An 18153-nucleotide genomic window follows, 5' to 3' on the forward strand; every position below is an offset into this window, starting at 1 on the left:
AACACAGGAGTATGCGCACGGACACAAAAAAAAAAAAACACGCGTGCACGCGCACACTCCGTAAATTTCGCTCGTATCCCAGGGTCACTTGCTGCAGTTTAAGCATGTCTACGGCGTGCTATCCTCTAAGAGGGCACTTTCCGGAGCGATTTACACGCCTGACGAGGGGCCTGCTACGGTTTCATCCTAAAGAAAACAACTCAGAGATGTTTTTGACTTCAAAATGGTTTTTCTGCACATCCCTGACTCAGCATCATGGTTTATTGACTAAACAGATATCTAGAGCTGAAACAACCAGTGACATGATCAATTCGTCAATTGACATATAATTAATTGACAACAACTGATTAGTAGTTATAGTAATTTATCACACAACAATGTCTACAATTCTTTGACTTTGGTGTCTTATATATAGGAGGATTTAGCATTTTTCTCTGTTTTATATCACTGTAAATTTAATACTTTTGGTTTCTGGATTGATGGTCAGACAAAAGAAGCCAAAATGTTCGAGTGTCATTATTACGTAGTTTTCAATTTAAACAAGTTTCCAACTACAAAATGTTCCACTCAGTAGATATCATGGTCGCTATTGTAGAATAATCAAACGTAAAGGATGCTTATTAAAACTGTTTGTGTATGTTACAGGTTTTGTTGAAATGTGAATATTTCTACTCTCAAATATCAACCAGTATTGGACTCAAAAATCCAGTATCGCGAGGACCCTATTGCAATTATTTGAAAAAAAATAATCGAGAGATAAAATCACTGAAAGAATAATTACTTACTGCAGCCCTACAGATAACCTCAGTGTAGTTTCTCTTTATGTTCAATGATTAAACCACATTTGGCTGATTTATGTGATAATGATGATTAAACTAGGTTGGATTAAAAAAAAAAACAAATATAAAAATAGATCCGCAGGATGAGCTCAGAGAGGCCGAGAGGCTACAAGCTTTAAGTCAACAATTGGAAATTGGCGTCGTCTTGACAGTTCAGCTCTCGTCTACCTCACGTGTCCATCAGCCTCATCCCGTCTGCCCAACCAGATGCCGGCGCCGATGATTGATGGTACCGTGGAAAACTGAAAACCATTCTTTTCAGTGTCAGAAGCAATGTTCACAAATAGAAGAGGCCATTTATCAGACCTTGCTACCAGCTTCTCACACTGCCGGAGACGTTTCACATTATTGCTTTTGATATCTCTGTTAATGATGATAATAAAGAGCAATAACGACATTAACTACAATACTACAGCGGCCTGAAGGCAAGGAGTGCAGAGGAATCAGGTTTTTGGTGACAAAGAAGGTGGCGGTAAAAACTAATTTCTCACCTGTCCTCCCTTTGTGGGGATACGTAACTCTCTGAATAGTCACCCCATGTGTTTGACCATGATTCAACTCTTTAAACGGCTTCAAAAGGAAAGACTAAAGCATGTGCAGGCACATTTTGAAACTCCATTACCTCTATATGATTCCTAAAAGTGTCTGAAAACAACATTTTGAAGTGTTTACCGACTAAACAACTACAAACGCACACTGTTATAGAACACTGAAAGAACCTGAGACACCTAAAAAGTCCATTTGAACAAAGAATATCTAAATTTTCCACTGTAGCTAAGATGGAAAAAGTGAGAAGCAAAACAACAAGACAGGAAGGCTGCGAACCACAATGAACAAGCGCTGTTATTTTGATTAATGATCTTTTTTTTTTAATTTGCCATTCACACATCTAGCAGCAGCAAACTGCTGGACGGAAGGTACCATTGTAAGGGCCCTGTGTGCAACCACACGCTTACCTATAGATCCATAGACATAAAGTGCACAAACGAATTCCACTGTAAAGAAGGGTATGATTTCTATTTTTTAAATTTTAAATACACATCTTTTTTTTCATTCTGGTAACCTATAAGCACTATATGGCCAGAAGTATGTGGACATCCTTGCCTACATACTTTTGTGTGCTTTTGGTCTGAGGCTGTTTTTCATGGTTTGGCCGAGGCCCTTCATTTCCAAGTAAGGAAATTCTTAATGCAATGGCATGCAATGATATTTTAGACAATAGTGTGCTTCCAGCTTTGTGGCAACAGCTGGGGGGGGGGGGTCCTTTACTGTTTCAACATGACAATTTCCCCACGCACAAAGCAAAGTCCAAAACGAAATGGTTTCTCCAGTTTGGTGTGGAAGAACCTGACTGGTCTGCACACAGCCCTCACGTCAACCCTATCCGACACCTTTGGGATGAACTGAAACAACGTTTGTGAGCCAGGTCTTAAGCTGGAGTTACTGTAATTGTGAGTTTCCAACTCGTTAATAGCGTTTATGTCAAAATCAAAGTCATAATTACGACGGGAAAAGTAAAAATTTTATATGAAATTTTATACGAACACGAAAGTGGCTGTAAACCAAGCAAACGTGGACGTCTCATGTCAGCAAAAGTCTGTCATTCAACATAAGTAAACCAAAATTGAATAAATATAGTGTTATGTTGTCAAAGCAAAGTGTTTTTAAACCTCACACTACCAACTCTGTAATCATTCAACTGTTGATTTGTCTGATGACGTAAATGCTCAGAAGTTGTTACTGTCTCTACCATTAATCCTGTATAGAGTGAATGCGCCAGTGTCGCGCCGACCTCATTAAGGCTCTCGTGGCTGAATGGGAGAAAACCTCTCGAGCCAGGATCCTTTCTGGTGAAAAGCCTGTCACCAGAAGAGTGGTGGCTGTTATAGCAGCAGATTAATGCCTACGGTTTTGGAATGACACGTTCATCAATGACATGTTTGGGAATACATTCTTTTGGCCATGTAGTGTATTTATCATGCATTTCATGTATTCTTGTGAGTGTTTTCTCATTGTCTTTTATCGTTTTTTTGTCTCAAACGCGCTTCCGTAGTTGTTTCTGAAAGGTGCTGTATAAATGAAGGTTCATAATATTCTTATTATGAAACAGTATGATTACCACTCAGGCGGTGTAGCAATTTAACGTGGTTAAAAGCACAGATATTCTGGTGTCAGAGGGGCAAAAATGTAATGAAAGTTACAAAAATGTGACAAAAGATGATTAGCATTGGCCTTTTATGGTTTCTATTATTTGAATTCAATTGAGCTTGAAAATATTCTTGTGTGAATGTGGAAAAGGTCTTCATTGTCGGTGATTCATGGGAGAATTTGATCGGCAAATTCTTTCCAGCGTGTTCACGCCGATAAAAATTGAAAGGCTGGTGATCAAACATCCAAACACGCTCCCTGACTCAGTGGGGAATATCTGTGATGACTGTTCAGTTGAGGCGGTGGTCTTTTATGATATGTTTTTAAAAAGTTTGAGTCGTCCAAACGACCCAAAAAGCCACCACATGTATATCTGATCTCGGAGGACAAACAAAGTGATCTAAAAAGAGTGCATCTCTTATGCTGCTCACTGTTGATGAATAGTCCAATGAGCAGCTGTGCTCACTGGTTATTGTACCTTAATATCCCACTCTCTCTCTGGCAATAAAGGCCTGTTTGTTTGGCTGACAGGAGACAAGGTAAGAGTGGCCCAACCCTTCATTCAGGTATGACAGCCTGATTTAAAGCTTCAATTAAAACACGCAGGCAAAGGCATCAGCCTATACACACAAAGCAGCTGCAGATTAAAAAAAAAAAAAAAAGTAGAATAAAAAATTCCCAGCTGTGTATGATAACACCTTCATTAAATCAACAAATAACTAAAACAATTACTCACATCTAGATTAGTATCTACAGTCATAACTCATCCACGTGTGTCGTCCATGCCTGTGATTCAAACTCTGCCTCTTCTCTTCTTGTTTTTGTTCCCCGACTATCGTTCCATGATGTGATCCAAACAAGTGAGATCATAGCTCATTACAGCAGGCTTTTGTAAATAGATTGCAATACTCAAGTTACCCAACAGAAACTCGTTCATATGCAGAGAGAATAGAGTACACCCACACACACTCTTAACCAAAATAATAAAGAGAACCGTGCCTTTTGAAACAATTACAGATTGTGACACTTAAAAGGGAATTTACAGATTGTGAAATAACAATCCCACTGTCCCTTCATTCCTAATTGGAGTTGAGCGTCATCATTTTCTTTTCAAAACAGTAAGGAAAAATAGATTCTGCGACGTGTCTGATGGAGCTCCGACTGCAGACATCGCTGGGAAGAAAAACCGCTACACACACTGCAGAATTACACAAACACGCCATTAACAAGGGGAAGTGTCGGTGCATGTGTTGGATCTATGTGGGTGTGAGCACATCGTGCAGAGAGGGCAGCGGCGGGCAGGACTTGTGTTCACAGATTAGCAATAATGTTTACTGTGAGTAATGAGCTTATGTCCATTATGGAAGGACTGAGTGAGGCTGCATCTTTTCACTGTGTCACTGCCAGCGTGGGTGGTTGGTGGGAGGGTACGGTGTAATTTAGAGGCTGTATTGATGACAGAAGGGCGAGATATCAGGACTGATTCTCGTCTTGATATAATAATAAAGTCTAGGTGACAGTTTGACAGCCACCTTTTGAAACAAACAAGTGAAAACAGACCAAATAAATCCACAAATCTTTTCATACATCTTCACTAAGCCTTTCTGCTTGTGGGTATGTATATTCAGTGAGTCTGCTCAAAAAAATCCCTTTGCACACACAATATAATGTCTATGTAAACACCACTATGTATGCACACTAAAGAAAAATACCAATACTGCCAAATCTGTGTCAACTGAGCTTTGTGTCACTGTGTTCTTTGTGTAAACTCTTCATATCTTGGATTCGCGCAGGTATTTTTGTCACAGGTGTGATTTGAAGACTCCGTCTTTCCTGGAAGCACTATGGTATCACTATGCTGTTAGACACAAAGTTAAAATAAATACCAATTCGCACAGCACACAGCTGCATGTGCATTAAGCCCATCTTATATGAAACATAAGCCCTAGCTTTGTCACTTCTGGGTGCAGTTGTCTCAATATCACAGCTGCAGCTTAGGCATGAGAAGATCAGTGAAATCGCAATTTCAATACCAAAACGAAACCCTAAAGCAAATAACTAGAAAAAGTACAGCAGAGAATTTCTAAATCATGCAAACTACATTATTTAAATGACAAATATGCTCATTTTTATATCAAAGACAACCAAATGTGCAGCCTTGAGACGTGGAGATTTCTCTCATGGCGGGTTTAAAATTAAACAACTAACCTGAGATCAGTTATAGTGACAACAGCTGCTAGTAGCTTGATTTCGAGCTCTGTTTATTTTTCGCGTATGATCCGTCCTGCACCTCGCTGCCTAATCATTACAGATTTTGCTATGCTGGTAACGGACACATTTAAACCACGCTCGGTGGCGGTTCATAATAAAAGCAGCTCTCTTTATCATGTTGCGCACTTTTTGATTTTAATGTGAGAGAAGACCGTGGGACTCACCAGAAACATGGCTTTAAGAAGATACATAGCATCACTCTGTCATGTAGCTTCAAATCAGAAAAAAGACTTTCAGGAGAATCTTAACCTAAATGCAACGCGTGTTAAAAAGCAGGGCAACAAATCGTCTCCTTTAAGAGGCTGCGAGAATGTTTGACAGTTTTTCACTATTTTTGGATGTTGAAAAAGCATTGAAACATTTAATCAACTATCAAAATAAATGTCGTTCGATAACCGGTTAATTGACTTGTGCTTGTGGCCCCGCAAGCAATGCTCCTAAAAAATTCAATCTGATGAGGTGCTGTAAGTGAACGATTAGTTGAACTCATGATTTTTCTTTGCAAGGTAAGCAGGTGATAAGCAGACCATTACATAGAGTTCACAATAAAGGAGTGAGTTTATCTAATCAAGTCCATTTTACAGAGTAAGTGCTGTTGTTACATATTTTGTTGTGGGTTACATCTTTTGAACAAATTGGCTGGTTCTCTCAGTCTAAAACTCTCAACTCAGGAAAATTAGCTGTGTCCCATTATGGGTTGAAAGATTAATTTTGGCAAGCTTCTACATGAGTACTGATTAAGATATAAATACAGATATTTATAGATATAATAAGGAGATAAATATACCCGAAAATTAAGACTTTAATTGTAGGTTTGGTCTAATGATCATGGGGGAAAAGAAAAGAAAAAGAAAAAAAAAAAAAAAACTTTTCATGCAGCAATACATTCACACAAAAACAGATTACTTGGAATTAGTCAATGAAGAATCTCTTCAGCCACGACATGCCTTGTTCACTGATCACAAAACCAGCAGAGCTCCAGATAAATCATTACAGAACATCCAGTGTGGAGCTACGAAACTGACTATTACTGCCAAATGTCTCCCTGGAGGACATAGCAACGGGAAGACTGATGAGTTTGATAAATATTTATTGTAATCCCTGGTTACCGTTCTCTCACCTCAGCTCTCCCTCTCCCTTACTATGTACACCAAACTAATTAAGCAGAGGATCCCAGCTTTGTGCGTTTATTGTGGCAAGTCTCACAGCGATAAACACGCTAAGGGCTACTGTCAATCGCTCTTCACTGACGTAAAAAGTGAATGAATGACACAAAGTAAGAGGAGGGAAGAAAGTGAGGGAGGGAGAGAAAGATGAAGAGGTTGAGGGATGACGCAGCAGATGAGGCAAACGATGACAGAGCTGAAAACTAACGATTCCTTAAAAGAGTTCCCTTGCAGTTTTGATCTCTTCCCTGTCTAACGTTCCAATCTTGTCTTCCTCTTGTTTCCTATATCTATTTGTCTTTTTTTTTTTTTTTTTTTTTGCACTAATTTGACTGTAGAGCCGACACCAATTGAATGGCAAGAAGCCTGAACAACGTTGCCCTCTCATTTCTTTACCTACCGAAGACCTACAATGTAACAGACTGACCTGCAGAGGGCCTCGTCCTGAGTCGGCTGATGAGATAAAAGCTTCCATCATCAAAACAAAGTTGAAACCACAGACACTCTGAATCTAGTGCAGATGATTTCTTAACAGACTTTAAACCTGATCCTAATTTGTGTTTTATTTGCAGCTTTAGGGAAGATCATGCTGGACTGTTCTAAGGCTGCAACCATTATTTTAATCATCAATTAATCTGCCTATTATTTTCTCAATTAATAAATCAATCCTTCTGTCTTAAAATTGTCAAAATAAAGTGCGACAAATGTGCATTACAGTTTCACGGAGCTCAAGGTGGCGTTTTCAAATTCCTAGTTTTATCCGAGTATCAATCCAAAAAAGCTGGAAACAGAAAAGTTCAGGCATTTTTTGCTTGAAAAATTAAAAATAAAACAAGTAATTATAACTGATAATCAAAATTGCTGTATGATACTTTTCTTTCAACTAACAGAGTTAAAAAATATCTGCCTCAAGGAAATGTCTAAAATTCCTTGTGTTGTCAAACCAACAGTCCAGAATCCAAAGATATTCAATTCGTGGTGATTTAAAAACAGAAAGACGCTGGAAATCCTCACATTTGAGAAGCTGGAACCAGCATGTGTGATATTTTTGCTTCGTAAATGACTTAAACGATTAATTATCAAAAACAGTTATCAAAATTGTTTTTACTTGTGTTTATCATGTTTTATAATATAATATGTTATATATTATGTTGTTGTTCTTTTGTTGTCTTAATCATTTAATAAATATAAGTTCAAAAAAAAAAAATACCGAATACTACTACTGATTACTTTGATAAAGATGCATCCTCTAGATTTTATATTTACAAGATGCCAAACAGAGAAAAGAAGCAGATCAATACATTTGAGAAGTAGGAACCACTCAATATATAGCATTTTTGCTTAACCAACGACCTGTTGTCCACTAATCTTCTGTTAACTGACTAACTGATTTATCTACTAACAGATTAAACACTCAGAATTACTTGTTTTGATTTTTCTTATGATTTCGTCGTCTCTTTTGTGCTTTGATTTTTAAAAAGACACATAAAAAATGTGTAAGCTTTTAAGGTAATAATTCAAAAAATGATTACTTCTGATAAAGTTGGATGCTAGAGAAATCCATCTGAGTACGCTTTTTCCCCCAGGCTTGACTGGGACCCGCTGCTGTTTAGTACCTGGCTACAGTCCTGAGTGAGACTGCCAGGGGAGTCATCCAGAGTGGCTCACTGCTGCCATCTATAAATCACAGGTGAAACTACAGCTGCACAGTTTATTCTGGCTTCTGAATGTCACATGAACAAGACAGTTGATGTGGAATATTTGGGGTTTGATTTAAGATACAGACTTAGATGCAATCATATTTAGCTTTGTGATACTATTTATTGGCTCAGTGTATTTACTTAACAAACCTCAAAAAGCCCCCTCCCCTCTCCCTCTCTACTCCCCTCCCTCCTCCCCCTTCTCCTTTCCCAAACTGCATGTTTCCATGTGTTACAACCTTGCTGGAAAACAGAAAAAGAACTGACTCATGAGTGGAGCAACAAATCTGACCCACAAAGCACAACCACAAAACATTCCCTGACTCTGAACGAGGAAAGTGCAGACTTGTTTCTCTTGGCACATAAAAGTCTATTCTTAAGCTAAAGTTCACTTTTGACCCATGCATACAAAGCAGGCTGACTTGTATGAAGGCCTAACCTTTCAAAACAGGGATTGGCCTGGCCAGGGAGCTATTCTGACCACCGACTACCAGGCCACCAATGCAACGCAGTCCTGTTTCTGCTCATTCAATAGCCGGGACACATGAGCAAATGAGGATCCAGAGATTATACTGCATCTCTTCTTGGCCAAAACCACCAGGAATCTGATCCTGAGGGGCAATTTTAAAACAATGGAAAACATGGCACCTTAAATACACACAAACCGCACACACACAGCTAATGAGTCCTGAGAGAGACAAAACACACACACTTCAGTGGGGAATGCGCTAATTTGGTTCCAGCCGAGTCTTTATCCCAGGGAGATACACACCGCGCTGCAAGCGTGCCACTGACGGCTGATTGGACAGCGGTAATATAAACACCAATCAGAGTGAGCAAACCCGGCCAATGGGCTGTTACGGAGACGGGACCACTCATCACTCACGGAGGGGTTTACAAAACGATCATCGCTGTCTTGTGAAAACCGGGTTCCTCAAACACTTTTCATGAAACAAGAAAAATTTTTGGTTTGTTTTAATGAACTTTTGAGTCAATCCTTTAGCCTAAGAAGCAGGAGAAAGAAGAACTGGCCTTTCCAAAATTATCACTCTTGTCCTTTGAAAACCATCCTTCTAAAAAACTTTCAGCCCTTTCGTGAAGGAAGCAAAAGCCGTCTTGTTTTAAGCTTTGTGACGATGCCTTTTTTGAAAAAAAATCTAATAGGTTTTTTTTTTTATCCTAAGAAGCTGGAAAACTGGTGTGTACAAAATTATTGTCACTACAATGTTAAAAGCCACGTTCCTCTAAAATGTTAACCCTTTTTGAATTCAGGAAAAATATTGTTTCAAGCAAAAGTGCATTTTGACATGAACTAATGGGTTTTTAAAAGGTTTTTTTTTTTTTTCAGCCTAAGAACTACAAGAACACAAAAAACTAAACTGTTTGTAAAAACCATGTCTGAGATCTCATGGCCTCATGGGGTCTTTTTTCAGATATTTCAGAAGTCAAACTATTGTCCTTAAGGTTTTCAATGAACTTTCATGCTCAAGTGTTCACAAAATGCTTTAGTGTTCACAATATTATAGTTGCTATCTGGAAAAACATGTTTCTCCAAATTTTCTAACTTTTCACAAACTAAGAAAAGCAGTGTTGTTTTATACTTGATGTCAATGCATATAAGAGGGGATTTTTAAGCCTAAAAAGCAGGGGAAATTGAATTTGCTAAATTATTGTTACGGTACAGTAAAAGCCATGTTTCTCTAAAGTGGAAACTTTTAAAGAACAAAAACAACAAAAACAGTCATGCTTTAAGCTTTGTGACAATGCGTTTTTTTTTATATAATCCAAAGAGTTTTTAAACAGTTTTATTGCAGTCCTGTGAAAAAACATGTTTCCCAAAAATCTCCCAAAAATTATGAGCTTTAAGCCTCATGGCAATGCATTTTGACATAATCTAAAAGATTTTTAGAGAGTTTTATTAGCCGCAAATGAAAATTTGAAAATAAAAAAAATAGGTAAATCTGTAAACACAGTTTTCAAATGAACGTAACATTATGCTTTTTTGGCAAGCATTGTGTATAAAAATGCATCCTCAACAGTTAGTTGATCTAATAAGACAGAAGACTGTGGGTCCAAACAAACTGCAGTGTCCTCTAACCACACATCACACGCTACTGGATGACACACAGGGAATCAAAACAAAACAACTGAATCACATTACTAACGAGCTACAAAGATTGCATAACATGCCCACAAACTCTAGTAAGTAGTGGTATTACCGACTGTGTATGAGAGTAAACTGCTGGCAGGCTGCACAATAGCTGCTTCAGGACTATAAAGGCATCAACACATCGAGCAAACAGTGTGGAGCTTTGTGGGGAAACAGGCGTGTTAAATCCTGTGTGTGTCTCTGGCGTGGGAGCTTCTGCAAACCCGGATGGGGGAGAGACCAAAGGGTAGAGAGAGGAGAGAGAGAGAGAGAGAGAGAGAGAGAGAGAGCTGTAAGATGATAATGGCATGATGATAAGGCTTTTTGGGGAGGAATTCGGATATGGATCATGAAGGATATAGATGAAGGAAGTCTGTCTCCTGAGTGCAATCTGCACTTTTGTCTTCAAAAGCCATTAAAAACAATGAAGTGAAAACCCAGTGCGGCTTCATTATATATATATATATATATATACATATATATATATATTATATATATTATATATAACTCTTTCCACCTTCTATGTCTCCACACACAGACACACACACACACACACACACACACACACACACACACACACACACACACACACACACACACACACACACACACACACCTCCTCCCCCACTCTCCTCTTCATTGCATATCCTCTGTCATGAGCGAGGTGTGGTAATAATTCAGCCCGTCTCCCTGTGTGTCTGATGTGACAGCTGCAGGTGTGAGAGCTCGCACAGAGAGAGCGACATTGCGGGGTTTTGTTCACGGCTTTCCTGTGAAGCACTTCAGTTGGAGAACACAATGGGATCATGTTGAACCCCCAGATGCAGAGCAGATTACTATGAGCACTTCCCCATTCAGGTTTGTTGTTCATAATCGTTTACGAGACTAGTTTCCAAAATATCCACGTCTTATTATTGTCAAAAGATACATAATTCATGAATAAATGCAACTACCTCTTTTTAGTGCATTGGTTTGTTTTTCTATTTGGTCAGGTTAAACTTTAATAAGCACAAAGACATTAAAATCATCCAGGTGCCCTTGGTATTTGGCATTTTTAGCACTTACTGCAAAACCTACAAAACATAAACTATATAAAGCAAAGAACACATTAGATTTTCCAATTTGGAGACCCTCACACAAAATGAGGACTTTGACTGGTCTAGTCTCTTTTGGTCACTGAAGGCCAAAAACTGAACACTTGCAACACTAACATTATTTACCAGCAATACAATCACAGGTCCTGATAAGCCCTAAAACTTTAACTCAAACTTGCACCTCTGGAAATTTCTGACCAGTCTGCAGTGGGTGACTCCCAAACAATCCAGGACACTGTATGTTACTGTATTAAAAAATGTTTCAACAAAGTCAAGGATCTCTTGAACACGCCAACTAAATTAGCCTCCTCAACATTAAATCTTTACAAGCATCAAGGGTCATTTTTGGAAGATTATCATTTTTTAAATCTGTGACCAATCCCCTGGTCCCACAGTGACCAAATTTGCCATTATTGCACTAAAACAGGCTTTTGTAACTTTTCATAGTTACATAATCTTCCATCCAATCCAAGCACTGCCAACAAACTCCATAAACCAAATGGTTAGTCGTATGTATTATCAGAAATGGCTCAACTTTGGTAACTTAAAAAATGGTCAGTTGGAAAAGCCTGGTCAGAGTGATGCATAGCATCAAGGCAAACCTGACTGTAGGGAAGTTCTTTATACTCTTCTGATTGTAAATTTTATGTTGAAACTGCAGCAAATATTAAAAGTAGACTTTGTTTTTTGTTTCTGTTTTTTTGTTTGTTTGTTTTTTTTAGGGGGGGGGGGGTACTAAGTAAATAAACAAATAAATAATGGAGATTTTTAAACAATGCATGAATTCTTCAGATTCTACCGATCACAAGATCCAAAATTCCTACCACAGTCCTACCACGTTCCTACCAACTCTGCCAGCACCTTCAGATTCAGACAGCAAAAACTTTTAATGTACAAAATCCTTTTTCGGATGCTGCGAATTGGCTTCAAAACACCGCCCTCCCTAGGTTATCCTAGTTAAGTGAGTGGAGAGCGCTATAATAAACAATCCACCACAGACTAATAAAGAAAATACCGCTTTTTTCTACCTCTTTCATGAAGTATTTGGCCATCTTTCCTGTGGGTTACGATAACATATTTGGAACATTGCTTTAGGGAACAACGCCTGAGATCAAACTGATCGGCTCTTTTGCTGTTACAGTCACAAAGAAAATACATAAAGTCTCTTCTGTTTTGTTTGTATGCTGGTCTTTTGATAGTGCAGCTGGCTGCCTCTCTGGCCCTCCAGTGTCCATCCACTATTCCCTGTCGACCTCCGCCCCTGCAGCATTAGAAAATAACCTTTACTCTGTTTTTAGTGATGACTCTCCACAGCGGAAACCAGCACCCACACACACAGACCCCATTTAAGAACCAATACTACAACTCCAGCTCCCCGGGGAGTCGGAAGAACGAGCTGGCCTCAGAGGGGATGTCCTGTAAGACAGCAGCAGGGAGAGGGCTGGTGGCAAGGGGGAGAGAGAATCTGAGTAGCCGGCGTGAGTGATCTTTTCCTCTGTGGTGGGACAGTCTGGAAATTGCTCCACACCACTGCTGCCAGTAATCCAGCAAGCTCAGCTGTTCATTGCGGGCAACATGTGGTAAGGAGCTACCAGAGCCAAGTTTATTGGTGTTGAAACAAATAAACACAGGAGATCCTTGTACAGGTACAGGGATTTTCTGTCACTCTGAGTGTGTGTGGCCTTGGGATAATCATCCATGTGGGAGGTGGAAGCAGAGTCACGTCCTCTGCCCACAAAGGATGTGGAGAGAGGAGTCATCATTCTTCTCCCAACTCACAAACTCTCCCACTTTCTTTTTTGTCTCACTGACTGTGTTTCTTCCTCTTTTGATTATTAGTCCAACTATTTGGCCATGCTCACACCATGGCTCTGGGCGTGGTGATGACGGTCGGTCGGTCCACCACTTTGGTCAGGGCTGAAAAATCTCAACAACTACTGGACAGACTAAGATTAAATTTAGTACAGACATTCATGGTCCTCAGAGGAAGAATCCTACTGATCCTACTGATCCCCTGGCTGGCCTGTTCTACAAGCCTGTCCCACAGGGTTCAGTTCTGGGTCCTGTGTCATTCTCTTTATATATGCTGCCTCTTGGAGAGATTATTAGCAGTTATAGTGGCATCTCTTATCATTTTTAGTCTAATTCTATTCAGTTGTATTGCTCTTTTAAAGCTGGTGAGAGAAACCAATTTTCCATTTTAAATGAATGTTTGGATGCCATCAAGATTTGGATGGCTGACAGCTGCCTTCAGTTAAATGCAAATAAAACAAAAGTTCTTATAATTGCTTCTGAAAATTTAATTCCAAATACCAAGCAGCATATGGGGGGTCATTAAATGTTTGTGTTCATCGTAACCTTCAAAATTAAAATTTAATCTTTGATCAATCCCATGTCAGCCAGTTCATGTGCTCATGTTTTTTACGACTGAGAAACATTAAGATCCGTGGTAACTGAGGTTGAGATGGATATGGTTGTTCATGCTTTTATTTCCTCTTGTTTGGAGATTATTGTAACGCTCTTTTTACCTGTATGAATCAAAATTCTTCGAACCATCCCCAAGATGTCCAAAATGCAGCTGCTCAGCTTTTAACTAGAAATAACAAGAGATCACACATCGTGCCAAATGTATCCTCTCTGCACTGGCTTCCAATTAAATTCCGCATCCATTTTAAAATACTGGTGCTAACCTTTATAGCCTTGCATGTTCAAACACCCCAATATATTGCTGACCTCCTCCTCCCTTCTATGACCAATTGGGCTCCTATGTTTGCTCAACAAAAATGACTGGTTGTCCTGCAGACAGGCTTTTGGTTAGCCTGTCTAAATAGCTGCTCGATTTTATTTATTGCTTTTGATTTTAACTTGTCAGCCCAGTGCTCTTTGTTGTCATTTCTATTTTTAATATTGTTTTTCTATTTTTAATATTTTTAATAATTGTTTTTTTTTGTAATGATGTACAGAACTTTGTGATTTTGCATCTTTGAAAAGTACTATACAAATAAACTTTACTTACTTATACTCGGGGCTTCTTAGATTGGAATAAAACTGAGTTGAACTGAATGAGAAAATTATACTAATCTCATCCAAAAATGGGTTGGATGGGTTTTGTTAAGAAACTGCTACTACTGAAAAGCCATGTTCACATTACAAATGGCCTTATTATCTATGATCTGACTAAGCTCTTGGCTCCATATCCCGCCAAACCACCATGGCGAAGGAGGATCAGTGCTGCCTGGAGAATGTGTGTCAGATCCCCATTTGGAGAGGCTGGAGGAGGAGGGGGGGGTGGCGCCGAGGGATCTCCTGGGATCACCACGGAGCTCCGAGACAAAAGGGACATTGTGGCACAGACTGACCCATCCAAGAAAACATTACTTCCTGTCCCATCAGCTCCAGCATCCTCCGCACATGAGCTGCTGACTTCCCAGAACTGAAAGTCCCTTTTTAACATCATCTGCTATTAACTATTTACAGCAGCAGTCAGTACTGACCATATGCAGACTCTGGCAATCAAACACAGTTGACAATATTTGCTGAACTGGCATCCGCTGACTTTAAATCTGACTTGACAAATAAAGTTAGAGATCATAATGGAATTTTAGTAGATGAAGAGTCTTCACTCATTTACCGGATATTTGGGTGCAGTAGTAGTGAAAACCCAAGTAAGGCAAAAGAAAAATAGGTGTTAGAGAATTTAGGTAAATTGCTGATGGTGGTATACTGATATTGCATTTTTGCATGTGTAAGCCCATTAACTCCAAATAGACTTTTTTCTTCCCAGGAAGTCACTGACCAAAATTCTTTTCAGTTTAACGACGAAAATCAATTTACAAAAGACTTGAAACTTGCTGTAAGATACCACATAATCCTTCCCAATGCTCCAAAAATAAAAAATACTTTTTTATTGTAAGAGTGAACAAAATGACTACATGTAGTGTGAACGAGATCGCCCGTAGGGACAACACCATAGAGAATGATCACCAACGCTGTAGGTCATCAGCAACAAGCTCTGATAAAGCTACCTACCTGCCCAGTACCAAACAGACAAAGTTAGACAGGAGCTGATGAAGGAAGTAGAACATCTGGCAGCTGAAGAGACATATTTTTCTCAGTAGCAAGTAGAGACCAAAAGAACATGATCCATGAGAAGGATCATGTTAATATGGTAATTTCCTGCTTTAAAAAGCTTCTGTTACATAACCAAACCTCAATTCTGGCATTTTAATATGTCCTTGAATGCACAGTTTAAACAGAATTGCCAAAACAACCAATGGCTCAATATCATTATGTGATCATTAAGTGTCTCTGAACAAAAATTACATTAAAAAAATGAAAATATATTTGTTTACTGTGATGGAATACAAATCAATCAAACCAGATTGTCACTGAAAAAAGGTTGGCAACATCTGTCACCATCTCATTTTACTTCTTAGTCCTCGGGTCAGATTTCACTAGGAATCTGTGTATTGTCAAGTGCTTCATGTCATAAAACTGAAACCAGTTTTTCGAAAGGAAAACTACTTTATTCATACTCCTCTGGTTTGGTTTCAAATTCACTGTGATTACAGTATGTCGTTGGAATGCATATTCAATGTTATCAAGACTGTTATCAGCTCTTTTCCTTTGTCTCAATCGTCCAAACAAACCCTTGTGCCACGATTCCAGGGAAAGGGAAGAAAGTTAACAATGTTTATTGGAAAATTCGTAACAGAAAGGTGGTTTCAATTTGAAAGAACACATTGAGATGCACAGACTCAGACTATAGAACCATGTGAGCAACATGGGATCACACTACCTTGACATGACTCTGAGCGCCCAGGTTGTAGATCTCTGTAGGCTTCACCTGGTTGATGATCTTCACCAGACACGTGCTGTCAGTCAGGTCGCCATAATGCAGCTTCATGTCTAACAGAGAGTGGGACAAACCCACACTGATTAATACACATGCAAAACACGGACTCACCTAAATACCAACACTTACAAATATAGACATTCCTTTTCATACTGTATCCAAAAACAAAACCATTTTTATGCAGTAATTCACACTTACTGGTCATTCACATGTTCACCAACTGTGACCTTGTTTTGAGAAGTTTGTTTTTTTTTCGTTACACATGTCGAATATCGGAGTAAGAATAAAACTCAGCAGCTGCTGTCCTACCTTTTGTTTCTGCGCTTAAAACAGAATTAGATATATCTGAAAATGTAATGCCACATGGAAAGAAGATCACTGAGGTGATAAGTCAACTATTTTGTAGCGTAACTGCAATTCCTTAGAAGATATTTTTGTACCAGTTGGCATGCTGTTACTACAGAATGTCATTGTGAAATTTGTAATTCTATGATCTCCACTCTATGCATGTCTATAAAGTAGAGCATGCACTTTCCTTATTGAGGTTTTAAAGGACCAAGCTCTCAATATGTATTTTCCTACAACTTGGATATAAAAAGAGGCTGCTTCTATTGGACAGTTTGATGTCTGCATATTGGTGGTAGAGGGTTTGCAGATGGGAGGAATGCCAAAGAAAAGCAGTTACTGTTTGGTCACTGATCAGCAGGTTCAACTCCTGGCAGCTGCCACATTTGGAGAGTCTTAGTTGGAACTAAGACACAGAAAAAGATAAAACAGTTTCTTTGAGAAACTGAGAATTTGAGAGATAATATGTTCCGCAAAAATTCCAACTTGTAGAAGAGGTTAGCAATCATCATTAAAGGTGTGCTGGTGTCCTAGGACTCTAAGATGCTGACTATATAACCGCAACATCCCCGTTCAAGTTCCATCCCTTCTCATTTCCTGTCACCGCCGTCCGTATTTGTAACATGATAGTAAATATGTCAAAGGGTTGGTAACCCTTTCCACAAATGAAATTGGCACTGGTTGGGTGAATGTGACACTTACTGCCCTCAGTGTGTGTCTGGGGGTTCTGGTAAAGATGCTCAATGCGACCAGTGTTGAAAGAGCTGGAACGACGCAAAATACCATGAACCTGAGAGAAAAGGAGACAAAAGAGATGGACACAAGGAGATTTATTCTCATCACCTTTCCAGTGATCTCTATCTAGAAAACACCCAGCAATATGTTTCCAAATTCAGGCTTCATAATTTTTTCCTAAAAACAAGATTTTTAAGATAAATAGTCACACAAAACATAAAAACAAAACTTTGGTCAGCACCTTTAAAGCATATAGTATCCAATCTTAAATTAGACAACTGCAGTTTTAGCATTAAAGAAAAGAAAAGAGAAAAAAAAAACATAATGTGACTGTCCATGTTTAGTTTAGACAACCGCCAATCTCCTCTGAGAAAAAAATAATGTTCAGTGCTAGTGGACCGTTACTATAAAATCAACACTGCTTCACAGTTAAAGCTGTCCAGTACAGAACTGTATTATGGTTGACTTACAGTCCCTTTTGTAACCCAGGTTAGCAGTTGGTCTTCATCTACATTTGGACAATTTCCATCACATTTTTGTCTGAATTAGTTCTCAAACCTCCAAATCACATAATAATGATAATCACCATCTTTTCCTCTGCCAATGATGTCAAACCTATTAGAAATATGTCTGATTAAACTGGGACAATGTGGTCATAAAATATGGTAATTTAATACACAAAACAGAGTTGTATTTTGTCTTGCCATTACAGTAATGGCTTTAATATAAAACAGTGTCTTTCCTGGGCTCATTTTAGATTTGAGAGCCAGATATAAATGCCATGACAGAAACACACCATCTTTGTCTCTGAATTTAGACAAATACTTTGCAATAGTTTGTCATGTTAATGT

The 18153-nt window shown here is 38.8% G+C and overlaps 1 protein-coding gene across 3 annotated transcripts in view; it reads right to left on the reverse strand.

Annotated features, from left to right (window-relative positions):
• The window catches only part of gmds (GDP-mannose 4,6-dehydratase), a 180752-nt gene that overhangs the window by 146242 nt on the left and 16357 nt on the right, over positions 1-18153 (reverse strand). For all 3 annotated transcript variants that reach the window (XM_040127797.1, XM_040127795.1, XM_040127794.1), the window contains exons 3-4: positions 17270-17357; positions 16166-16275 (exon numbers count right to left, since the gene is read on the reverse strand). In XM_040127797.1, coding sequence (XP_039983731.1) covers positions 16166-16275; positions 17270-17357 — 198 coding nt within the window. The remainder of the gene's footprint in view (positions 1-16165; positions 16276-17269; positions 17358-18153) is intronic.

Source organism: Xiphias gladius, chromosome 6 (genome assembly GCF_016859285.1).
Source record: "Xiphias gladius isolate SHS-SW01 ecotype Sanya breed wild chromosome 6, ASM1685928v1, whole genome shotgun sequence".
NCBI lineage: Eukaryota > Metazoa > Chordata > Actinopteri > Istiophoriformes > Xiphiidae > Xiphias > Xiphias gladius.